Below are 27,897 nucleotides of genomic sequence, written 5' to 3'. Positions count from 1 at the left end.
TACTATTGTGAAAACCTACTGTGTTTTCCCCCACAAAATAAAATGAAAAAATTAAACATAATATGACAAAATGAAAGCTTTGTTTTTTCAGTGCTTGAGGTGTTTAAATAATAATTGTTATAATATACAAAACATGAGTTTTCTCATGTCTGGTCCCCTTTGAAAACCGTCACTGCATGCTGCTGGGTGGGATTGTGTGAAGATATCTTAAGTAAATAAACCAATGATCTATAGGTTTGTTTACTTTCACAGATTCTCCAGCACCTGACAGATGCTGTCCCCATGTCAAATTTTATTTTTATTTTTTATAAAATTAATTTGAGAAATGCTGAAAAATGTGCCACTCAAAACTTATGCTTGCTTTGTTAGTGCCTACAGCTAGCCCTGTTTACATACTTGCTAACTTGCACTGTTTAATTCATGTTGTGTGCAAGGTTTATCAAGGTTTATTAGTTCTATATTGCCCATACTCTCGGCATTGGTCCACCACAAGAGCCAGTGACTGCATGGGTAGTTTGAACCATTAGCCTTAGAGTTGCTTTACGACTGTTAAGTGCTGGACAGGGATAGTCTCGTCATCCAAGAAAGAGAGCAACAAGTCAGTTACGTAATGCTATCTGTAAACCACAGTCACTATCTAATGGTCTTAACAAATAAATGTAGATATAGAAAAAGTCTCTTATGGTTGAGAAAGGAAAAAATTCTTGTTGCTAAAAATATGAAAACTATCAGTTCTGATTAAAAGTAACTTACTCATATAGATATGAATTTAATTTCTATATGGGTGAGTGACTTTTACACTTACATATAAATGAGTTTCAACTGTTAAAAGATGGATACTAGTAGCTGGTCCAGCAAGAGGGTACAATTACTCCCTTGCACCTCCCTGACTGTATCACTGTCACATGAGATAAGATGTTTTTAAGCTGTATAAAAGATGCTCACAAGCAGAAAGCAACAGATCAACATCAAACTCAGTTAACAAACTTCTTTTATTAATGAAATGAATATTTTATTATTTTTTAAGCGAGTCAAAATGTATTGTTTATATCTCATTAACATAGTGATAATTTCCATAACTTAAAATTTCATTAACTCAAAAATTCTTCTTTATTTCTTCTATTTTGAGTTATTGAGTGTCAACTGTATAAAATTGCAAAAAATTAACTTGTTTGCTGCCTGAAATATGATATTTTTCAGAAAAAAATAAAACAAGTTAAATTTTCAATAAATTTATTTATATTTAAAATATGTATAGTTTATATTTATCATTACATTAAAATTTCTTTTTACATTGGATAATTAACATAGAGTAATAAATTATAAAAAAAGTCATAAAATTTTCATAACAAATTATATTGATTAATATTTATTATTAAATAAACAAACAGATGATTCTATAATGCTGACATGACAATCAATTTTTTAATTATAAAATAATAATAATAATAATAGTAATAGGATTCTTGTAATTAAATCATACATTAAAAATTAAAAATGCTAATTTATCCAATTTGTCCATAATAATTAAAATTAGAAAATATTTGTATATTAAAAGTAGTACTCACAACTTCTCACTATGCTTATACATTCATTTTCACATGCATAATAAATATATATATATATATTTAAATTATTAATATAGTAGAATAAGATTATGAATAAATTAACTATAGAGTAATTTAATAATTTATTAAAGTTGGTTCTCTTTTTTTGTGATTATGAAGAAAAATTATAAATTTGTTACATTAAGTTTTCAAATTATTGACTTCATAAATTAAAATATTCGGATCTGAATTATGAAGTAGCAGCTGTATTTTCTTTCTCCTTTAAACAAAAAAAAAAAAAAAAAAAAAATTTATTGGAAAAATACACTTGTAAAATTATTTTTTTGTTATGTTCTTCATAAAAACTACACTAAAATTCATAAAAGCATGTACAGTACAAGATATAGAATTTGAAATTAAAAACAGTTGATCTTATTTTTTAAATTAAAATTTTGGGAAAAATTAATATAATTGTACAGTGTAATTGTAAATTCTATCAGTAAACTTGATTTAATCTTTTTATATTAAGATGAGAAAGTGCATTTACTAGTTAAAATTCATAAGTTTAATAGAAACACCAAAAATTACAGTGAAATTGAGTTCACGACTCATCTCTTTATATCTCAGGATTGCAAATTGAACTTTAAGAACATCTGCTGTTTCGCTTTATTTTGAGACTCATCAGCCTCAATATGCAAATAAGGTGATAAAAATCTCTCTTGAGATGACAATTATAAAAATGATATTAATTTAGTAGTTATATATTAATATCTAATTTTAGTTTTTATTTTTAATTTAAGAATTTTAATTAATATATTTACTAGTGTTTGCAAAATTTATTGTTGTTATGAACATAAAAAGCTGAATTTCACAATACACTTTTTTAATTAATATGACGATTTTAGTCTCTGTAATCCAAATTCTTGGTAGACAAATCTCACAGCAATTTTCACAGCTTGTCTACCAAGAATTTGGATTACAGAGACTAAAATCGTCATATTAGCTAATATACAGCAAACCATTTATATACAATTTTTTAATGTTTATGAATTAAAAATTGTGTGTATCAATTTTATTTTTGTAGATAAACATATGTTGGGTTTATAATTAGTTACATATCTTCACATCTAACACACAAAAAATATGTTTTAAAAAAGAAATTAACCTTGTTTTAAAAACTTATTTTAAGTGTTCATCTTGAGTTTTCATTTCTATAATCGAATAACATTTAAATTTTCAAATAGACACTTTTTTCTTTAAATTAAATTTTCAAATAGTCACTTTTTTCTTTAAATATAACAAATATAAAATACTCTTGCTATGTTATTTAAGTATAACATGTTTCTCAAAGAATATATTTATTTCATATAGCAAATATTTGGATCTGTTAGATCCATTTTAGAATTTCTTATGAAGTTAAATACAATTTTAAACTTTTCATAAACAACAACAAAACTCTATCAATCTCTGACAATATATATAAATTTCTTTAGATCTGGCTTCTTTATATATAATGTTTAACTAATCCTTTAACAAGATTACATAGACAGACATTGATGAAATCACAAAACCATTGCATCAGATTAAAACTAAAGAATTCTGGAAGATCAAAAATTGAAAAATATTTTTAGCCGATACTAATTTTAATTTAAAATTTTAAACTCATTCAAATTTTCAAACTAACTTTAAAGATTTATTTTATGAAGTATAGCCAAATAAATACTTGCGAGTAACCTAACGAATTTGGTGATGCTTCAAGTCAAACTTGGAGCTATGAGCAAGTGGTGCAATAAGCACAATCAGCTCACAGCATCAACAAATTTGATTTGCAGTCATCAACCTTCTCATGCTATTTTATTGTCAATTATCTAAGAAATTGAAAATTGATGTTAAGGTTCCAGAAATATTAGATATTTAAATAACTATATTCCACAAGAAACATTGTTTAAATTGTTAATTTTATTAAACAAAATCGATAATCTTTAAAAAATATTGTATACAGTGATTTATTTACTTAAAATATTTTTGTTCTTATTAATAATTATGTATTATGCAATATATACAGTGTATATATATGTTGTATGTATGTATCCTTGATTTTGGACAACTCTCCCTTTTGTACATGATACTTTGACATCCCTATAACACTTTTTTATACACCAAATTTAAACTTTCGTACATTGTCAGACAACAAAGATTTTGAGTACAACGTAATGGCACTTTTATTTACTAGTTTTGGTTTCAATATCAAAATTATTTGTAAAAATTCATTTTTTTTTAATCTTTTATGGTTAATGTATGGTTTTAACATTTTGAATAATGTTTTATGCAATGTAATGTATTTGCTGTCAAAAACTAAAAGTTTTCTATTTTAATAAAAGATTTTATAACATGTCTTAGCTAACTGGGAAGCAAAATTCCCTCTTCATAGCATGCAATTCTACACCTCAGCTTCCAGACATTTTACTTTCATATATAACACCTTATTTTCAAAAACATATTAAATTCAAAAGTTTGGGACTGCCTATTTCAGATTTATTTTATAAATTTTCTTTAAAATTATATACACCCAACCTTCCCTCTTTTTGTGTGTGGTGGATATGTTCCAAAGAATATCATGTAAAAAGTATGGCACATGCATCCTGTAGAAAAATGCTTGATAGGAGCCACAACTTCAATCGTATGTAAAAGTAAGCAATTTACAAAAGAAACACCAGCTTTTTTATTCTAACATCATTTCTACATAAATATACTAAACACATGGTAGCATAGGAAACAGAAAATATACATACAGTACTGTACTGTGCTTAAAAAATATAAATGAACTCTTAATTTTAAGGAAAACAGTAACTTTTTTAACAAAGTTAATTAAAAAATTTTCAAACTAACTGATTTTTTACACAAAAAAAAAATTATGTAAAAAGAGGATTAGTTTTCTTTTGTCAACTGCATTATTTCAAAATTGCATAAAAATAGACCACGTAAAAAGAGGAATAGCATTATATGTTATGAATGTGATCATCGTATTATACATAAAATATTAAAATTTATAACTTTATTTTCTAATTTATAATAAGAATTTTTTTTTATTTATCTGATGTGATTTTATCTAAAATTACAGTAGAGCATTGTTTATCTGAAAGCCAAAAGCTTTCCAGTCGGACTGTGTTGTGCCGAATCTAACATTTTTGATACTAGATTAACTTCTAAAGTATAATTTTTTTGTTTTTATATTTTTCAATATATTTATTTTGTTTGTAAAAAAATAAAGAAATAATTTTTAATGATACAATAGCCTTGATTATTATTATAAAAATTTTTGTTAGGCTTAAAATCAATGAAAATTCAACACAAAGCAACACGCAATGGAGAAAATTTTCAACATGGGATAGGTTAATATATTTTTTCGTACATAATCAGTTATCCGAACAACCCCAGTCCCCAATTGATTCAGATAAACAATGCTCTACTGTATTTCTATAATCTAAAGAAAAGAAATTAGAAAAATATAGTTATAAATTTTATAAATCACATAGTCTTAAAAATAAAATAATTGATTTTAAATGGAAAATTTTACAACAATTTAATATAAAATTAATTTTATCTACAAATTTTTTGCTTTTGAAATTATCATAAAAAATTTTTTCTTATAAATACAAACTAGAAAAAAAAATTTTTAATTCAAATCATATTACCTGTTATTCTTCGTAAAATTTAGATCAGTTTTTATTTTAAATCTTTACGTGGATTTAACTTTAAGTTTGAAAATGATTTTGTATTTTTTGAGAGAGTATTTCTAAAAAGAAAAATTCATTATTATTAAAACTGTACATACACACACAATTTTTCATTTATAAAATATATTAATATAACTTTTTAATAGTTACATAAGTCATCAATTAAGGAATAAATATGTTTGGAAAACAAAAGGAAGGCAAAACATTTCTAATACTGGTATATTTTCATTTATAATGACAAACCAAAGATTATTAAGTTATAAAAATATCATTTGCTGAAGTTACAATTTCTGAAAATATCTTAAATAAAAAAACACATATTAATGTTAAAAAAATGCTTAATGAATCATCAAACACCTGATGCTGAGAAACGTTTATTAAACAAGCATTAACATTTTCGACCCAATATGATAGGCCACCTTCAGATGCAACTGAAATTCGAACATTTTTAACTTAACATTTAAATGACAGAACGTTCGAACACTTTTACATTTAAATTTAAAACAAAATACTAGATAAATTAACAAATAAATAATAAAATAAAACAAAATATGTTTGTTTAATAAATGTTTCTCAGCATCAGGTATTTGATGATTCATTAAGTATTTTAAAGAGCAAAATAGGATATTCAGTTAGTTAAAAAATGCTTTTATTTGCACACAATTATTGATATGCAAATATTATAGATGATATAAATCTGTTCCAAAAACCAACTTTTTGTTCAGTATGTTTAATTATAAAGTTTATCTTTCAAATGGAAGAACAGCATCTATAATGTTCACATTAGATCCTCTATAAAAAATAGAAATCTTACTCATTAACTGTTTCTATCATACTTAAATAAATTTATATATCACAATTTGACAAATGAATAAATGCAAATAACTGATAATACTGCAGTTTCCACTTTGTGATTTCATTACTTTACATTGATTCATAATCCTAAATGTTAGATCACGTTATACTTTTCATTTATTCTAAAATTATGTAAATTTAAGTTAAAAAAATATTGTGATTTACAATATTAAAAGATTTATTTTTTGTAGTTGTTATTTCTCATTCTATAAGGAAAATTTATATAGACAATTTACTCATCTTAAAGTTTACATACTTTTAAGATTTATAAAAGAACCAATTGTTCTTCAGAAATATTTTAACATAGGAGAATGAACTTTGTGTGTGTCAAAGGTACTGCATATTTCAAAAGGCGAGACAAATGAAAATTGTTAGTTGATAACAGTAACCATTAATAAAAATTTACCATTAATTGTACAGAAGTAAAAGATGTAGTTTTTTTCATTGTGTTAACAAAAATTATAGCAACTGACACTTATGTAGGCCACAGGGTGGCCTACATAAAAAAAAGCAAAGACCAAAGTCCACAAAATTAATTTACTAAAACGAAAAAATTGATAATTCAGCTACATCAACTTAACTTATTGATGTTAAGTGTGATGTATATTCTCAATCAAAAATTTTTTCATATTTCAAGAAGACCATTGACTAATCTTTTCTTCCATTATAGCACAAGACAATTCTATTTAGTAGATTTTGTACATCTCAAAATTTGCAAATACTGTTAATTGCAAAGGGCTATATACATTCCTACATCTTCAAATATAATCAAGAAAACTGCAGATAAAATTAAGAATTGAATAATTGACAAAATATCACAACATAGCTATAAAGCATTTAACCTAACACTAAGTAAGCAGATGTCTGTTAAAAATCACAGATAGATGAAAGTTAATGTCCATTTAAGTGATGATAAATTTTGGAACCTTGGATTATTCCATAATCATAGATCTATGCCTATTGACAAGTACTTAATTTTCATTAAAAATAAATTAAAAGAATTTGATATTTATTTCAGAAATATTGTATCAATTACTACAGATTGAGCTTTCGTGTAATGACAAAAGTAGGAAAATTGATGAAAGCAATTTATCGAATTTTCCTCACATAGAATAGTTGACTGTAATCAAAGTACATTTATACTAAACATAATTTAGAAGAAATCAACAAAGACCAGGAGCCTGCTGAATTAATTTAAACAGCTGATCATGACCGATAACAATGAAAATAATGATATGCCTTGTACTATCACTACTAAAGAATTCTCTAATGATTCTTTAATCAATGAAGAATTCAAATTAGAATCAAATATATAGTTGAGTTCTCTGATAGCAAAAATATTCATAACAGTAAAACTATTCCACAAATCAACTGAAACAATGATAATCTATGAATAAATGAAAATGACATTAAAAAAAATTTGGTAAAGACGTTTCATTAACAATAGATTCTAATACTCATCAGAGTAGTTTGTTGATTATGTTGAAATGTATTTTTGATGATTAAAAACTGTGTTAGTCTCATACAATAAATTTGAAATCAAATATTATCTTTACAGACAATGAGGTTACATTGCTAATACAATGTTAGCATTACAACCACTAAAAGTTCCTGTAGATGTATTATGTTGTAAAAATGTTAATTTGCATGTCGTGATGTTATATTTATGCTTGATGAACTAACAAATCAAAACACCTCTTTAAGTAATGAATTTAAAAATGCCTTATATATTATATAAAACAACAAACTTCTTATTCTGATTTTATGATTTTGATCTCAAGTACTCAAATGATGAAAACTATAGAATTTTTAATAAACTAACAAATCTATAATAATGAAGATGATAATAGTTAATTGAGCACATTTATAATAAACAATGAAACAGAAAATACTACTTAACTAAGTGAAATTAATGAAGCCAAATCCAGATTCAAGTGTAATTTATACTCCTTTAGCCTTCTGCATTTAAGGCAGCATGTAAGACCATGCAGAGAAGTCTTATACAGCCTTATTTCCCCCACCTATTTTTTGATAATGTCCAGCCACTTACTCTTTGAGTATTTTAACCTGACAAAAATGTTTTCTGTATTAATTTTGAGACACTCTTTGACTTTGTAATTTAAACTGTGCTTCTATCTTTCATAGAAGCAGACAGGATTTGGCCCCATGCAGGAGAGGGGTCATGGTTGTGTGGCAATTACACTATCAACTATAGTCAATAGTTACAAGCATTATTATTAAACATTTTCATGCAACTATTTTCTGAAAATAAACTAATTTAAATATACATCTAAGACTGATGACAAATAAATTATATTACCTCTTAATTTAAGCTATTTGGTCTATTACCAGTTTTTCATTTTTAGTTCAAATTAAATAACTAAAGAAGTCTTACTTTCATTTAATCAGTAATTTTTTCTCCCAGATATTTTTATCCTTTAATACCATGTAAACATGTAAACTGACCACTTCCTTATTGAATGCTACAAAACAGTAAGAGCAAAGGTTGCTACTGTGTTATAATCATAAACAAGTAAAATTTTTTAATAGGTAATAAATTAAACTGATCAAGTTTTTTTCTCAATTTTTTAAAACCAGTATCTTAAAAAATGGGTGGGAAGATTACTCAAGGTTGAAAATTACTCAAGTAAATAAGGTATTATCTTTATTGTAAAAATATTGTATATACAAATTATTATTTCAATATCATATTACAAGTTGCAACTAATTTACCTTTTAGTATCATTCAATTTATGAAAGATATTTATTGGTTTCTGATAGAAAAGCACTTGGTCAGATAATGGAAGAGTAGTCAATACATTTTTAGAATCTACAAATAATTCAAAACTTTTTGTTAAAAATTGTCTTATTTTATTAATACAGTAAGAAAATTTTTAAATCAAACCTTTTATATTATATTTCTTAAGAAGTTCAGTTTCATTTCCTGTTTTATATGTATGAGTATTCTTATTTGAAGTAATAAATGATTGCATTGTTGAAGTTTTGGATACAGATTGCTTTTGTTGGTAATTTAACAAGAAACTGGAATGGGCATTTGATATCGTTTGCAATTTAAATTTAGATTTTATATTTTCTTTTTTGGGAAGATAAGGCTGCTTCACCATTTCAAGTAATTTCTCTTTTTTAGCAGGAACTGATTGTCCAGAAATTGCTTTTAGCATAGACATCCTTGAAAGTCTTCTATGATCTTCCAATTCTTTTCTTAGACTTGTTATTTTTTCTATTTCTAATTCTTCTGTTGACTTGATGTGTTTCTTTAAATTAGTATTTTGTGATCTTCTATAAATAAAATTTTATATTAAATATCAACAATTTAGTAATAAAAATTTAAATAATGAGAAAATAAAAATTATAATTGATCAATTAATTAATGCAAAACACCAGCACATTGTAGGCTAAGTGACAAGCCTTAATTATGCCTCAAATGAGCAAGCCTGGCCCACACTAGAATTGATTATTAGTGTGAATGAGGAGGGAAAAATGCATAGAAGCCCAAAATTATAACCTATTTTAATAGGTTATAATTTTAGTTTACAAACCTCCATAATTATATAAACTTTATGTCATATGTCTAGTGGGTAATGATCTGGTAGTGGATCCTATGTATATTAGTCATCATTGGAATCTTCCATCTGTGATTAGCATTGAATTCCATATTACACAATTGCAGGATGGCAACAATATGAAAAGAACATCAGGGATTTATTGGTAATTAGAATGGAAGATTCCAATGACAGCTGATGCAAGTAGGATCTACTACCAGACTCTGAGAACCACTGTTGTGGAGTCAGACGTTTTTGGGCAGAGCTGGAGTTGATAAAATTCTTTCGACTCTAGTGACTCCAACCTCAAAGTTTACTATCAGTAAAATGCAAAGTAAGAAAAATATTTTTTAATTAACTAGTATTTAAAGAAGCCCACCAGTGGCTGAGCAGTTCTGTCACTAAACACTGGGAGTTCGGTCTCAGGTTCATCCCATGCTCGGACAAGCTGGCCACGTGGAGTTTTCTGGGTTTTCTCTACATTTGTAACACCTGAATAGGGGCCAGTTTCCCTTACAAGACCTTTCGGAAAGTATTTTCCCTCACATAACATCGCGCACCAGAGAAGGCAACAGGGAACCATTCTGGTTGTAACTTTCCCCAGGATACACCTTGGTGCCTTAACTAACCACTTATTAACCTGTGCCAGGAGCTTGCTGACGTCAGGTTTTCTGATATGGCACAGAGAGAGAGAGAGAGAGAGAGAGAGAATTTAAAGAAATTTCTTAGAAAATGGACACTTCGATAAATGTAGATATCAAAATGATATTAATTCATAAAGACCATTTCATAGGAAAAGGTTAAGCATATCTCACACAACATGCTCTATACTTTCAGAGAATAGTTTTTATTAATTTAAGACCCACCAATGACCAAGTGAATAAAACCACCAAACACCTGTAGTTACTTGACTTCCCAACACACCGGACTGAATATATATCGACTTACTTTAACCAAATAACCAGTGTTTATGTTCTATTATTGCAAACATTTTTGATGCCCTCTTCTTCAGGCTTCTACGCATATTCATTACAAGCTGGCCATTAAATTTCAGACTTTATTTGAAAGGTATTTAATTTGGGATACCAAATGTGCATGCGTTCCAAGACATTCAAATATCGAAAAATACAATGAGTTTTGAAATGCACATAGGTTCAATTTAAATTAAAATTTGATAGTGAAATTAAATGCTATTGTCCAGTAGGACCTGCCACGCCATAGAAAGGGACATATCTTCTTTAAAATTAATGCAGGCGGTCCTGCATTCAGCCTTAAATATTTCCATTACCTCCAACCATTTGAGGTGTTCCGGATGCAGAGTGGTGAGGATAGGGTCCATCACATAAGTTGACAGGGCTGTTGAACACTTATCATGTTGTATGTTGATTTATGTTGTAGTTAGTCATGGGATTGCACCTGGCAAGTAAACACTTATAATATAGCCTCAAAGCACTAAGCTTATCTTTACCAAAGATAAGCTCCCAACAAAAAATTTGACTTTCATTTTGGGTGCCATAATTTTTATATCTCAGATGTTTTACTTTGGTTATCAATTGTCTTTTTGACCGATTTAACTAATTAATTTTTTCACACTCTTTGATTGGTTTTTGAGGTATTTATAACTGTTATAGCTTCAATAACATAATTTGATTTTAAAACAGTCAGCAAAAAACAATGAAAAAAATAAAACAGATCAGAATCTAAATGCAACAAACTAAAAGAGGAAGAGAAAACTGAAAAATGTAATTATAATTAATAGGATTGTTTCAGCTTATTATTCACTGGTTTATGTTCTTGGGGCACAATTGCACCCATTGGTTTAAAGATGAGTGATTTTTATCCAAATTTCATATTTTAAAATTCAAAATTCTACTGTGTACTTCAGTTTAGTCAACTGCCACATTGGTAGGAAATTAACTATTCCTGCTAGTAGCCAGTGGGAGAAACTATTTTATGGACCAATTTATTACGTTCATCAAAATCATTATTTTTTGCATTTTATTGTATTTAATATTTTTTCTTGAAAATAATTAAATTTAAATCAATTTTTCAGAATTAGCTAATAAAAGTGGAATTCTTTTGGTTATTAAGATGTAGTGTGTTTCATTATGTACTCTAAAGTTTTCATTATATCCATTTTTTGATTCTCACCATCAATTTTAGTAGGACTTTTTAATAGAGAAATTTTACGTAAAAATATTCAGATACTCAGTGGTATCGTTCTTATAAAAGGAATCGCAGTGTGACATTTGAAAAAGGGTAAAGTTGGAGTCAGAGTCACACATTGCAAATTTGCCAAATCAGAGTCAGACTGTTTACCAACTCCACCACACTGCTGAGAACACAAATACATCATCAACCATAACAAGAGAACTGCTTTGGCCAATTATACAACAGTGCCCAGAGTGGCAGCAAATCTGAGTGATGCCAAATTGATAAAACAAGTTCTTAATGAACAATACCCAAGACATTTAGAAACCCTGGAGATATATAAAGTCTCTATAAAAGAAGTTTGCATAAACCAAGAGTACGAATCTTTATCAGCAGTCTGAGATTGTTTTATGATGACCCGAATAAGAATTTCAACTAAGGACTCACAATGTATTATAGCATATGAAAATTACTATTAGAAACATATAGATAAACCATCATACTCCGGAAGTTAGAAAATACACAGTCACAGAAAACCTAGTCATTACATCATTTTCAAAATTTAAAATCCATAGAAGACACATCATTATATAAGCTAGTATTCCAATTCAGAACATTGAAACTAGGAATCTTTGACAGACCTGAGGCAGGCATATCAAGGGAGCCAAAAAGGAAAACATTGCTGGAAAAGTACTCAAAGGTGTGTTTTTTGTGTGATTGAAGAAAATAGTTACTTCTAATCCTATGAACCAGTTTAAAATTGATAAGTTTCATTTCTTCTACAATCAGTTTTGATAAGTTACAGCTAGTATAAAATATTTAACAAACTATTTATGTTTTGATAGTTAAATTAAGTTTTAAGAAATTTAATTTCAAAATTTTTTAAATTGATCTACATCTATGACTGCAGGGTGTTGCATGTAAAATATTACAAGCTAATAACTCAACAACAACTTGACCAATGCAAATCATATTTTTTTCATTTTTTAGTGTATGGTTTCAAATTATGTTGTAAAAGGCTTTGTAATAATAATAATAATAATAAAATTATGTTTCTCTTTGCCCTCTTCCATGATGAGACAAGTCAAGAGTTTGCATTTCTTTCTTCATAAGTTAGACAACTGAAGCTTTGAATTGATTCAACCTGTTACAAGATATAACTGAAAACAATGCAAAATTACACTATTTTGTCTGTTTATTTTATAAGTGCTCAAATTATTAATTATTCATTTATAAACATTTAATTAATTTTTTTTCTTTTTTTACAAAACTAACTCTGCACAACATTTCAGTGATCACTGTAGTTCAGACTTTAACATGTTCTCTGTTTCATATCTTCTCTCATAGTAGGTGGTAGGAATATCACCTATTGTGTGAGAAGCTACTATTTTCCTTGTCATATCATCATAAAAATAATTGTGTGAAATTAGATAAACAAAAGAGCCATCAAACAAGTCCTCCAGGATACATCTGTCACCAAATTCTTGGTTTAATAATAGTGTATATATACAGGGTGGGCCAGCGAAAACGAAACGGCAGAGTGTTCGTGTTCGTCCAAGCAAAGCGCTCGGACAGGTCGATTTTACTCTCGAGGGGACATCTTTTGCAATAAAGTTTTTGCAATTCTGAATATTAACTAAACAAACATTTTTTTCGAAATAAATGTTTGTTTAGTTAATACAAAATAAATGAGTTTTTAAAATTTTTTGTTGTCTGTTGTATTCAGAATCGCAAAAACTTTATTGCAAAAGATGTCCCCTCGAGAGTAAAATCGACCTGTCGAGCGCTTTGCTTGGACGAACACGAACACTCTGTTGTTTCGTTTTCGCTGGCCCACCCTGTATATATATGTGTGTGTGTGTGTGTGTGTGTGTGGTGTGTGTGTGTGTGTGTGTGTGTGTGTGTGTGTGTGTGGTGTGTAACAAAATAATATAGATCACCATCTCCCTGACACCATACTTTCTCTTGTCAATTTAGTAGTACATCTTTTATAGTCAGTTACATGATAAGAGGGAACTGAAGAATTTGAAATACATTATTAAATATTGCTTTAGATGAGTTTCTTCTTTTTTGTATAATCCAAAAATACACACTTTTCTCTAGGATTCCATTTAGAATTTCAAAGCTTCCTGTTTCCCTATGAAAGAATGCAAGGAGCAACACAATTTCATCATTATTACAAATTCTTTAAAACCATTAAAAAAATAATAATAAATGAAAAAGAGTTTGCATCAGTCACGTTGTTCTTGAGTTATTAGCTTGTAACACTTTACATGGGACACCCTGTATATAGAAGAATAAACATTACATTTTATAAAAAATATTTATAAGTATCATACTTACTTCAAACATTCAGGAGTAATTATTTTAGAACTTTTTGGATAATTTGAAGTTTTAGATTTTTGTAAATTACTGAAGCTTCTTACATTACTTTCCTCATTTGTCTTGATTTTAGTTTTTGCAACATTTTTTTCTAACTTATTGGAATTTTGCAGTGTATGCATTTTTCCTAAACTTCCTTGGTTAACTTTTTGTTCAACTTTCCTTCTTGAGACAGCCTGAATATTCTTTATCACATCTTCCTGATTCTTCCTTTGCACAACTTTTTTGTTTGTGTTATTCTGTTGTATATGATTCTTTCCAAAATTTTTTGGATCATTTTTTTGTAAAAATTTTCTCTCTGAAATATTTGCTGTGTAGAGTTCATTATATTCAATTTAGTACTTTGTAAATTCTTCACAGCAGCATTCTGTAACTTGGATTTATTTGAAAGATTTTGTTTGCTGGTATTTTTTATCATTTCTTTCTTCATGACATTTTGTTGCACAGATTTTCCAGAAATATTTTCTTTGTTAATAATCTGTGCATTTTTATTTCTTAAAATATTTTTTTCTATAGGCCTCTTTGTCAGATTTTGATTTTTAGTTTGTAATACATTTCTGTTTTGAATGATAGAACATTTTATCTGATTTTCTTTATTCTTTTTCAAAATGACTTTTGAATTTAAAGGATCTTTAATTTTAATGATAGGATCTTTCAAATTTGAATTTTTCTGTTGTATATTTATTTTTAAAGTTACATGTGTATTTTTAGTGATATTTATATCATGAATACTATGAGACTGTTTTTCTTCTACATTATTATGATGAAGACATTTAATATTTTTCTGTAATTTAGGAATTTTACTACTGAATTTGGAATGAGAAGAATGTTTCTTTTTCTCTGAATTTTTTCTATAAAAGAATGGAATCTGTCAGAAAAATAAATAAGAAATCTATATTTTGATTTAAAACATTACTTACAATTTGATTAAATTTTTCTGATTGTCATTTGATGATTTTATTTCATTATTTAATTCATTCTTGAATTCAGACTCTATAGTTTATAAAAATATTAAAATAAATTAAATCAATTTCAACTACCAATTATCACAAATTAAAATATCTAAATTAAGAATAAATTTTTTATGTTTTACATGAGAAATTGTGCCAATAAATAATTACAATAACTTTTTATAATAAATTTAAATTTAAGATGTTTAAAAATGGTTTGTTAGCTTTAGTAAAACTCATAAGAGTATAAGCTAGCATTAAATTATAAAATTTGAAATTGTGCAAATCATTGAGGTGGGTGTTAGTGAAGCCTCTTTTATGTGACTTATAAAACTGAGTTCATTCTCAAAATTTGATTAAATTTTGTCATTTTACATAATATGAGACGAGGAATTTAAAATAAAAATCAGTGATCCATGATTTCATTTTTACGATACTCTGGTGTCAAAGTGACAATATGCAAGGTCACTAGCATAAGTGTGTGCAATTTTTTTTATTCTTTATTTTATATTCAATTCTTGCTAGTGCTTCAACTCAATTTTTAGTTCATGTTCAGACAGAAAATGAACTGTACCTAATAAAATCTTTAAGATATCATGCAAAGTTTCATAACAGATGAGACATATAAAAAATTTAATAACTACAGTAAAGTCCCGAAACTCAATTCTCAACAACTGGACATTTTGTAAAACTTGTCATGTCATGTCACTACACTATGAATATCACTAACTCAAAAGTAGCCACTGAATAGTCAATTGTTTTATTTTTTAAATAAAATTTAACTACAAATAGAAATAGTTACTAGTGGTACATAGTTAATACATATATGAATTTGTACATCTAATACCTTTATGAAAATTCCATTATTTAGACTAGAAGCATTGCTATGCCTAAAACTCATCACCTTCTCAGTTCATATTGACTGAGAAGGTGACGAGTTACTGAACATGATACAAGCTTAGCAAAATGCCAAGTTATCCAGAATTGAGTTTGTGGGACTCTCCTGTACTAAGATCAAAATGATACTATTTATTTTGGAAAAAATTAGCTTGACTTAGAATTATCCAATGGCAGCATTACTCATTAAATTAATGCTTTTATTGTTTTTGAGTAGTTCAAAATAAATTTTACAATCCAATACTCTACAGAGCAGGGTAGAAAACTTTCTTTAAACAGTAAACCAAATAAAATATCTCTAAAGTTATACCAAACCTCTTTTTATCTTTCTATGATTTTTAAGATTTTTTTTAGAATTATTAAAATGGTGTAAGAATGAAAAATTATCATAAACAGTTTTATATTATAGGAAAAACAAAATTCAAATTCAATATATTTTGTTTGTTATATACTGTATATTATATAAAGAATCATGGACTGAATTATACACATTCATGACCCAAAATTAGTCTGCAGGCCAACTTTGAGTCATAGTTTTCTGCTCCTGCAATAGTATGATGGTCTTTTTTTATTAAGAATTTTATTGTTGGAATAAAAGATGTATCTCATTTATATCATTGCTTTGTTATACTATTGACAGAATAAATGAAAGCATGTAAACTTTTGAGACAGTCTGATATATACTATTATATACACACAGTACCTCACTAAGTTGAACTGCATTAACTTAAAGCTGTCTACAGGTCCTCGGTACAAGAAGGCAGCAGTGGGCAACCTTTCTAAGTGTGCCAAAATTGCCAAACCTATGATGCAAAATTTTCTCACATGCCAACTGAAATTTTTGGAAGCCTATTATTATTTGGCCTAGTGACTAGATGAGGCTATAAGAAAGCTAGGTTTAGTGGATTTTCTGCTTGTCAGTATATCACAGAAGTAGGATATTTGTTTCCTTCTGTTACTGTTTACTATAACAGTTGACAGTGCTTGTTTCTTTATTGCATTTTTATTTAATATTGCTCTACTTAATAAAATTGTATTCTATTAATTTAAACTCAGTGAAAATGTCAGATACTGTATTTATTTAAGGTGAGCCCTGAGTTGTATGCTAGAAGAAAATCCTTGGTTTGCTAAGGGTTGCCAACTCTTGTTATAGGTTTTACTATATAATATGGTCTTGTTAAGTTAAAATTGTTGGTATATATAACTTGAACCTATTTTCCCATGTACTCTTCCACCCTTTGGTAAGTCCATGATTTCCATCTTTAGGCAATTAAGCTATGTTAAGCTAATTACGAATATAGGCAATTAAGATAAACACTATGGCTCCATGCTGAATACAACACCATGCCATTACAACTTCATGTCAACATTCTTTTACTGATATATGTAGCTGGTGTTCTGATTAGGACACAAGAGGACACCTTGACAGTGCACCATAAATTATATACAATTTTGTAATCATTCTGCAGTGATCACTCTGAAAAATTTTTTAAAAATTGCCAACCATTTTGCCAATTTTAAATTTTTTTGCCACTTTAAATTATTTACTTTAAATTACTTACTTACTTTAAATTACTTTAATACTTTAAAATTTAAAAGTAAGTAAATAATTTAAAATACTTTAAATTATTTACTTACTAATTAATGCAGGTGCTGATAGCCTTATCAGCTTGGAGTCTGGAAAGCAAAAGTGACACGGTAAGCTGTCACTTATAAATAGGAATCATTTTCCGAGCTCTGTTATAACATATATAACGGGGGAGTATGGCAATTGGTCAAAAAGTCACCCCCAAGATTTTTCTATTTTTGGACTTGGGACCTAGAAACATTGAGAAATGCAATATTTGGGGTTTTTTTCTTGTATGTATAGATGTTCATGTGTGCACGTGCATGCATGACACAATTTTGTTTACCCTCTTTGAAGCTTAATAACTCCTGTACTTTTTGTCAAAAATTTCTGAAATTTTGCAGGGAAGTTTGTGTATTAGGGGACTGATGATATTAAATTTTGGAGGTCAAAGGTCAACAGGGTGGAGAAATAAAGGTGGGGGTTGTATGTCATATCTCAAGTAGAGTTGGACTTAATGACGATTTTACTCGTTATTAGCATTTACAATTTTTTTATAAAACCCATCCCTACCTCAAAATTAAACTTTTTCCATTTTATAATAATTAAAAATATAAAAAGTTTTTAAATAAAATATCATAACAGATGGCACCACCAAAATTTTCAGTGTTGCTGGGAAAGTTAAGCAACTCGTTGCTGAATTTTTTAATAATTTTTTTAATGAATGATTCTGAATAACACATTTGATCACAATGCTTAAACAGTATTTCACAGGTTCTGTCATGTCAAAATATTTATGCTTTAGTCTAATGAAATAAGATCAAAGTGTAAAAAATGTCACCCCACAAAATTTCCCAAACTTTTGTCAGTCAATAAAAAACTCTCCAATCTGGAAACATTGGATGACATTCTTTGAAAACTGCCTTCTCAACGTCACTTCCTGCTTTCCTGTCTGAACTGGCTGCATAATGTCACGACATTGCTAAGTGTGTGTTATACAGGTATCACATCACACAGGAATGCAATATTCTGCTGTTTTTTTCCAAAGCATGCTTTGTGATTCAATTTTATGCTGAACATCAAAATAAGTGGACTAGGTATTTTATCACCAGTATTATAGTTTTATTGCCACTTTAATAAAAATATCACCAAGTGGCAATTTTGGCACTATTCAGTGCAACCCATTTTTGTGAACATGTTCTTGAGAAACAGCTTGATAATGGAAATTTGAGAAAAAACAAAGTATTAAACCCCTTTTACCCCCTTAAACTCTGACTTAATGAGGTTCTACTGTATGTAATGGTATATATATAAAAAAGTTGTATTTTAAAAACATAAAAAAAATATATATATATATAAAATAGTAGAACATGGTTAATTTGAAGTAAAATTGTGAGAAGTTTATGAAAAATCACCTGCAATATTGAGATATGAGATAAAATGTCTGTTTAGACACCAACATTGGTAGCATTGATTAGGAAATTCCAGAGTATAGTATTCAGTGTGTTTCTTAGCATCAACTTACTTAAAAATTTATTTTTAGCTTTAAGGACAGAGAAATTGAGAATGAGGGTAAACCACAGAACATGGGTAATACAAACCTGAAGATTCCACTACTTAATTAGTTTTTATTTCAAAGGCCAGTAAGTACAGGTATGGCAGTTTTAATACTAATGTTTTTTTTTTCACCAGGTAAACCTCTTAGCATGTTTAAATATAGTACTGTATATATATTATCTATAAAAAGACAATACAATACTGTTTTTGGAACATCTAAATAAATTGGTCATTTTGAACAACTTCCACTGCAATTTTTTGTGATTTTAGTTCCTAAAATACTGGCAAGACTGACAGTATTTATGATTGGACTTGTGTGTGGTTCAATTGTGTTAAACTATGTTTGTGGGTGTATGATGAAATTTTCTGTACACATTCCTATGTCTACGTATGTACTGTACACACGTTACTGTGAAAGACCGAAATCTGGCGAATGTCAGCATTCACACAGTTGTTTCGTGTATGTACAAAATATTTGCTAAATATCATTATTTCTCACTTACACCGACATTCAGCATGCACTGATGTGAATGTTGAATAAAAATATTGTTCCTAGTATTTAGTCGTGGAACACTTCTTTTTGCAATTACAGCATCTATAGCCTTGCCTTCCACTTCTTGAAATAATTGCAGCTGCTTCTCTCGGGGACATTTTTTACCTAACCTAATTTAACATTAATAATATTACCAAATATTCGGTTTTTCATATGTGTCGACATTCTCTAATTTTGGTCTTTCACGGTGACATATACACTAAACATACTGCACTGTATGCTTTTTTTTTATTTTTCATTATGTCTCTGTCCAAATCCATCCATTCTCAATACAAAATTAACAGTCAGCTCAACTATTCAAAATTTTGAGCTTTAAAAAAATGTAATAATAAAAGTACCATATATAACATTTAAAAACTATAATATAATACAATACCTGTACTGTACTGTACTGTACTGTAATGTAATTGTAATGAATACTAAAATAACTTTAGTTTACTGTTACAGTATTATATTTTATTTACCTATTTTTAATGCCAATATTCAAGCTTACCTAATTTGAATTTTTTTTGTGGTACCTTCAACTTCAAATTGTCCAAGTTCTCAAGTTCTACTATATATATATCATACATACATTATTATAATTATTATTTTGCTTTTCTAAATTTAAATTTATCTTTACCATTTTCATTAATACTGAATAGAGCACATTTCCATTCAGGATTATTTAAAGAATGTATATCCTCAAATGATTTATTCTCAGCAGATAAATGTGATGGTGGTGTAATATATTCACATGAAGTAACACTCTCTTCACTTTGTTTTCTGGAAACTAAAATTTTAAAAAATAGTTTTTATCATATTCAATTTTATTTTCATAATTTTATCTTCATTGTTTTTATACTATAAAAATCAAGATAATACAGGTTGACATTCTAAAATCTGGCCATAGATAATCCAGTTCCTTCAGATTTCCAGCATGGATTTCGGAGTGCATTTTCAAATTTACAGTGTTGGCGCACCACTGTATTCTGGAGGCACCTAACTAAAATTCTGTAGAACTGTTTTATTTAGTTGAACATTAAAATTTTGTTTACTTTAACTACTGTTTAATTTTCTTTCTTTAAAGGATTATATTTTCTGTTAAATATATACAGCATATATAACCATAAAAAAACCGGCATTTTCAAAAATCCAGCAACCTCCAGACCTGAGAGTGCTAGATTTTTGAATGTCAACCTGTATATTAAAAACATATTGTCTTGATTTTTCTCAATCATTTACATTTCATTTAATGAAATTTAAACAATAATTTATAAAGAATTCTTTTTTATTATAATAAATCAAAATGCATCTTTAAGTAAGTGACCTTAAGCACATACTGAATATACAAATCAACCATTTTATTTTAAATAATTTCTTTTTTGGAGTACTTTACCAAAGAAAAACTCCTAAGAAAAAAAATTTGACTCATCTAAATTGTCATAAGTTTTTACCTTGCACAATTTTTTACATTTCAAATGTTTTTGTTTGGATATCAATTCTTTTTTTGGTTAATGATTGTGTTATTACATCAAGACCTAAAACAATAACACAGTTCAGTTGGTGCTTGATGACAGCCTCCAGCTAAACACTTTCAATATACTGTTAGTAAAATTATTATAAAAGTTTCAGTTTGCATAAATTTAGCTTTTGTTATTCTGGATAACATTTTTAATGAAAATCATTCATTTTGATGCAATTTTATCCTTATAAGTACAGTACATGAAATTAAGCAATAAAAGTAAAATTGCTCTATGAGGAATCCTGTGAACTTTGACCTATCAACCCAGAAGTTTTGCAAGCATCTCACTGATAACAAGAAAGATTCAAGTTTAAAATTTGAGCTTTCTAGATATGTTAGTTTTTCTCTAGGAATGTCTGCAGTGTTGGATGAAGAATAAGAAAAAGAAAATAGTTTTTTTGGCAATTTTTGCACTTTTCAATTGCTTATATTTCAGCAATCCCTTTAAACAAAAATCTGAAATTTTGCAGACTACCTAAGAAAACCATTATACTTTGAATGAGATATTCAGAATTACTGTACTTTAGGCATTTGGGGACAGAGAAACCAACCCCTGAAAATTAGTAACTCTGATTCCTGTGTATACAGTATAGTCAGTCAATGACATGAATCTCAATCTACAATTTGTTAAATAATTAATACTCTGGAAACAAAGATTGAATAGGAGTCTAGGAAGTGTAACTGGCAATATCTCTGCACAGTAAGGAAGAGTTGCAAGTTCAAGTCCCACTCCAAGCCAATCTTTTCTTCTAGAATATTTTGAGTTTAATCTAAAAATTAAATTATCATCAGATGGCAACCAAACCACCTTTCTATAGACAAACCGCTTATAACTAATTATTAAATTAGCCTCGCCACAGCTTGATTTATATTCCAATTCATTTGGCATCATCAATTTGAATCAGGCTGATGTATATGCTATTATGTTTTCAAGCTGGTTTACAGCTCTTCATCAGGTTTAAACTTAAACATTAAGATTCCATCAAAGGAATATCAGTGTTCAGATATTGGTGTTTACTAGTATCCAAACACTGGCATTCCTTCATTAACATTTAGTCAAATTTATGTTGTTTTGAATAATTTTTTCTGATGTTATAACTTATAATATAATTATGTTAAATCTGTTAAAATTTATTTAAGTATAAACATTAACCAACTTTAAAGACTAAATGTAATATTCTATTTAAAAATGCATACAATTGTCAAATATCATCATTTACATTTATATACATTCTGTCAAATAAATAGTGGGAATTGTCTATTTTAAAAAGTCAGTAAAAGATATGAAAACAAACTTTTTGCTGTAAGTTAGCACTAGTGTACTTAATGTTCACATGAATTTATAGCATCATATGTCAACCAGTTTATTTACACCTGTTAGTTATGTCATTGAATGTGAAGTGTGCTTTGCAATTTTTAAAATGGACAAAAATATTGAACAAAGAGTTTGTCTAAAAGTTTGTGTTGCCAACGAAATTTCTTGTGCTGACTCATTGACAATGTTGCAGAAGGTGTATGGTGAGTCAGCTTTATCCAAAACACATGCATACAAGTAGTACAAAGCATTTAAAGATGGCCAAGAAGTAGTGAAAGACTTGCCTCATTCTGGTCGACCTTCAACATCTTTAACTGACAAAAACATCGAGAAAGTGAAGGAAATGGTAATGGAAAATTGTCATTCAAACTTGAGAGAGATGGCTCATAACCTAAACATGTCTCAAGAATCCGTTTGCACCATTTTAGTCAATGTTTTGGGCATGAGACGTGTCACAGCACTTGTTCTGAAGAAGTTGAATTTTCTTCAAAAAGAGCACTGGAAAAAGGTTGCTGAAACATGCTTAAATGAGCTAATTCAGACCCTACATTCATGAAACACATCATAACAGGTGACGAGACATGGGTTTATGAGTTTGACATGCAAACCAGCCAACAAGCTTTGGAATGGCGCTTCAAGAATGAGCCGAATCTGAAAAACCATGTCAAAGTCACCCAAAAATCAAAGTCATGTTGACTGTTTTCTTTGACTGCCACGGTGTTGCCACTTGGAATTTCTTCCAAAGGGACAAACAGTCAACAAACAATATTACCTGGCATTATGAGGCAATTCACCTCACAAGACATCCAAGAATTGTTCTTCCACAAATCTGGCCTTTGAGAGAGAATGTTTGCCAGAAAAGGGCAGATTTGTGGAAGAACAATTCTTGGATGTTTCACCATGATAACATGCTGTCTCACACACTGACCCTTGTAGGCAAATTTTTAACACAATGTATGTCATCAACCAAGCACTTTATTCACCAGATATGGCCCCATGTGACTTTTTACTTCTTCCCCAAACTCAAATTACCACTTTGTGGAAAATGTTTTGAGTTGATTGAAGAAATGAAACAAAATTCGCAGAGGGAGCTGCAGGCCACACCAGAAAGTGCTTATAAGAAGTGTTTTGATGACTGGATTGTTCGTTGGCAGAAGTGTTTTACATCAAATGGGACCTATTTTGAAGGCAACAAAATAAATTTGAATGATTAAACCAATATTTTGTATTTTATTTAACAATTCCCAGTATTTATTTGACAGAATGTATATAAATATATACATGCTCATACACACACTAGTTTTGTTTAACATGCATCATTTTTACAAGAAGTATGATTTATCTCATTTTAATTAAAAAAATTGCTGTCTTTAAGAATTTCACTGATAATTTTATATATTTCTAAATTTTTTAAATTTATTATACTGAAAATATAAGTTTTATCAATGTAATACATACCAATACTTTGAGATGGTCCAACATTTTCTTTATTAACAATGACTGATTTATCATTTCTTTTTTTCAAAATACCTTTAATATGATCTTCATGATCTATTTCTGAAAGTTAAAAAATTATTTCAGATTAACATAATTCATTTAGATTACATTATTTGAGGCCAAATGGCCTCCAAATTGATGATCATTTGGACCATAGCCATCAATTGTAACAGTGGTGATACTGTATCAGGCCTGGAAATCTATTTGAAATAACCTGAAAAATCTTTCTTTTCATTATGTTATGTAACCAAGGTGATGTACATGCCATTATCCAATTAATTTTTATGTTCCATCCACTTCAAATTTTTGTTCCATGTTTTGCTTGACAATAGAATGGCTGTAACCTAATGATGTGTTAGTTATTCAACTGCATATTTAATCAGTAAACAAACATGTTCGACCATTAAAAGCAGTCAAACATGTTTGTTTGACTGTTTACCAATTAAATATTTTTCTTTTGCTAAATTTTTCATGATATTACTTTTGTATATCATTTAAAAGCATTAATGGCATTAAAAATTAATAGGTTGCTTAATTTTAATAGATTTTATACAATACACAGTGGTATAAAATCTATTCACATTATATACACATTAAAAAAATAATTACTATTTGTCAGATTAATTAATAATGCAGGATGATAACTGCTTAGTATAAAATAAAGTTTACTTAAAACTTCTATATACATTTTTTTTCTTTAATTTTCTAATACAGTTAAACCTGTTTATCTCAAATCTCACAGGAACGAGGAAAAAAAATACAATCTGAGACATAGGGGTTCTTACACATTAAACAGTAATAGGTTTGATTACAGGTACAGTTTTTTATTAATATAATTGCAAGTACAGTACATATCTGTATTAGCTATAAATAAAACATTTTTGATATATCTTAATAGAAATAGTTTGTCAATAGTTTCTGATGCCTGACTTTCTGTGATGAACAAGATGCAAGCCAAACTTGTAGCCAATCTGAAAAAAGTAGTGTTACTTGCAACTACAGTATATACTGTATTGCTAAAGATGTTTCTCAACTACAATTTTATGCTACAAAAACATAGTCACTGAGTTTTGAATTTGTAATTGACACTTCAGTCTGTAATTTGAGATTGAGATTTTGGGAAAATTATTTGAGATAAACATGGAAAATATATTGAATTTAGGCTGAAAATGCAGGGAAAAAAATAAATTTCAAGACAAACATGTTTGAGATAGACAGATTAAACTGTATATCAATAAGGTCCCCCTTCAATGTAATGTTTCATCAAGAACAAATTCATGGTGTACAGTACTTCAAATCTCAAAATAAAAGTCACTGTCTTGATTTCTGGTTGAGCTTTATTTTTTTAGGTCTTGTCTCACCTTCTATTGTTCACTTTGCACTTCAACATAAACAGAATTCAACATTTCATAAATCTCAGACACCATCCTTCTTGAGTTTTACTAGAAACTTTACATTAAATTTTCTGTTCAGTCAAAAGATTACATTCATTTCAAATGATGGTTTTGACATGCTTACACTAAAAGTTCACAATAAAATCAATGATATAAAACTTCACACTTGTATCAGTAGATAACAAACATAGTGATTCATCCAGGCATCCACTGCAACTTTTCCAAGCAAAACAAAGGGATACACTCCCATTATCACAATTATTGCTTAAATCAAGCTAATCAAGCTTGTATCAGGTACATATATTACAGTACTTGTACTGTAATATTGAGTGAAATAGAAAGTAGAATTTTCTGATACTACTTAGAAATCAGCATCTGTTGTTTTTACATAGATAAAATATCTCTTAGACATTTTTTTCACTATATTCATTCAATGAAAAAAAATCCAATTATCCAATTTTCCAATCATCTATATCAGCGGTTGGCAACCTTTCTGACCTCACAGACCACTAAACTCACAATTTTGAATCCCACAGACCACTATCATGAATTTTTTTAAACGATACAAAATCTGTAGAATAACAATCATAAAAGTTCAATTTTACTATAATAATTATTAATATAAAACTTGCGTGTTTAATTATAACAAATTAATGCAAGCCTGAAGTTCATTGCTGCTTGTTTGAAATAAGTTTATGGATTCTTAGAGCTTTTCCACGAAGGATGACAATCTCACTCACAATATTGTTTATTGTTCATTATTTATTGATAACAGTCATTTCGTATTTGGTTTTAGATTCGAATAAAAATTCCCCATGAGTGAAAAAAAGCAACTAAGCATTTTGCATTTCTTTCGTAATAACCGTCAGTTGATCAATGTCCAAATTTTCTCGCAGACCGTTGATGATCCACGAACCTTCGGTTACCGACCGCTGATCTAGATCACCCGATCCCATGCAATTCAGATGGTTGAAGTCCTACTGTATGAGTATTTTGAAATTATAACAGCTATAATTATTAGTATCAACATATCTAAGAAGTTTTATGTATTTTAAATATATATTGTAACAAAAATTGTCTTGTTACTACAGTCCCACTAAAATACCATCTCAGTACTACATAAATCATTACATAACAGGATCCAGTTTTCCTTTGTAGTTGAAAACATCAGAGAGAGTAGACAATAGCATCTTCATTTATTGTAATTAACTTTGTATATGTAAACGGTTTCTGTAATATTTTTGTATATTAAGTCTTTTGCTTATAATTTACTTGATTTTGACAATAAAAAAGTCCTATCTCTCTACACCAGTAAAGCATTATCAAAGTATTTCTTCCTAATACAGTGACAACAAGTAATTTTACGATGTAACTTGTATTCATATTACATAAATCTTTAGCTTATAGCGACAATTGCGATAATTAAACTACCCAATTCTGTGTGTACGAGAACGGAGAAAGAGGATGGCCTACTTAGTACGAGTCATCCATCTCTGTCGACAAGCCTTGTATTATAGGTGGCGTTGCTTCAAGGCCCATAACGACAGACGAAGAAGAATTACCCTTGAACAGATGATTACTTACCAAAAAACAAATCAGCATCGTCGTCATCATCTAACGGCTTCCTAAAATCAACGTATTGCGGGCAATTAAACTCCCATTTAGCGCAATCATCCATATTTTCTTTCGTAAATATTCAGAAACGAATAAATAAAACATCTAACTCTCAAATCTTCCGCCAATTTTAAGAAATCGATAAACCGACCAATAGAATTGAATCTTTCATTTGATAATAAATTGACCAATAGGAAACCAGATATTAAAACAAAAGAAAAAATAAACTGTATATAGATGGCGCTCTTGAATTTTTATTATATATTTTTTTAAAAATCTATCGTCGATTGAGTTATATTATCGATTTCAAATCCATTCAGAATTATCGAATAATATACATGAAAATAATAAAAATGTCGATTAAATATTTTAATTCGTCTTCGACACTTATATTGCAAATAGAGTATATTAAATATTTTTAAAAATTATTCTATTTGCTTTGTACAGGATATCCCAAAAAATTTATGAACACTTCGATAATATATATATATATATATATATATATTTTAGTAGGAAACCTGTAATACTTAGAAGAGGCGGGCCGGATGGCCGAGCGGTCAAGGTGTCAGCCTACCGCTCTGGGGGACCCGGGATCGAATCCGAACTGAGCCAAATAATCCTCAGGAATTTTTCGGGGGTGGTCCGTTCGATTATGTCGTGCCCATCCCTCACCACCCGGTCACTACTCCATTGTGGGCCTGGCCGAACCCATAATGGACCTACTAAAAAAGGCCCTCTTAGTGCCCGCAGGGCGGAAAGAGTTTATAAAAAATAAATAAAAAACTCAGAAGAGGCAAACAATAGAAGATACTCT

At 28.6% G+C, this 27,897-nt stretch overlaps 1 protein-coding gene across 1 annotated transcript; it reads right to left on the bottom strand.

Annotated features, from left to right (window-relative positions):
• Positions 1-1,503: 1,503 nt before the first annotated feature.
• LOC136976493 (arrestin domain-containing protein F-like) lies at positions 1,504-27,279 on the bottom strand. Its single transcript, XM_067271797.1, has 9 exons — positions 27,054-27,279; positions 24,037-24,135; positions 20,382-20,531; positions 15,156-15,228; positions 14,197-15,086; positions 9,045-9,439; positions 8,873-8,969; positions 5,243-5,343; positions 1,504-1,827 (listed from the first exon to the last, which is right to left on the bottom strand). Exons 1-5 carry the CDS (start codon positions 27,145-27,147, stop codon positions 14,426-14,428), a joined length of 1,077 nt encoding a protein of 358 aa, XP_067127898.1. The 5' UTR covers positions 27,148-27,279; the 3' UTR covers positions 1,504-1,827; positions 5,243-5,343; positions 8,873-8,969; positions 9,045-9,439; positions 14,197-14,425.
• Between the last annotated feature and the right edge of the window lie 618 nt (positions 27,280-27,897).

This window comes from Centruroides vittatus, unplaced genomic scaffold, assembly GCF_030686945.1.
Source record: "Centruroides vittatus isolate TY-2023 unplaced genomic scaffold, ASM3068694v2 contig_400, whole genome shotgun sequence".
NCBI classification, from domain to species: Eukaryota; Metazoa; Arthropoda; class Arachnida; order Scorpiones; family Buthidae; genus Centruroides; species Centruroides vittatus.
Note: the sequence above shows the minus strand (reverse complement) of the source record. Positions and strands in the feature narration are given on the sequence as shown.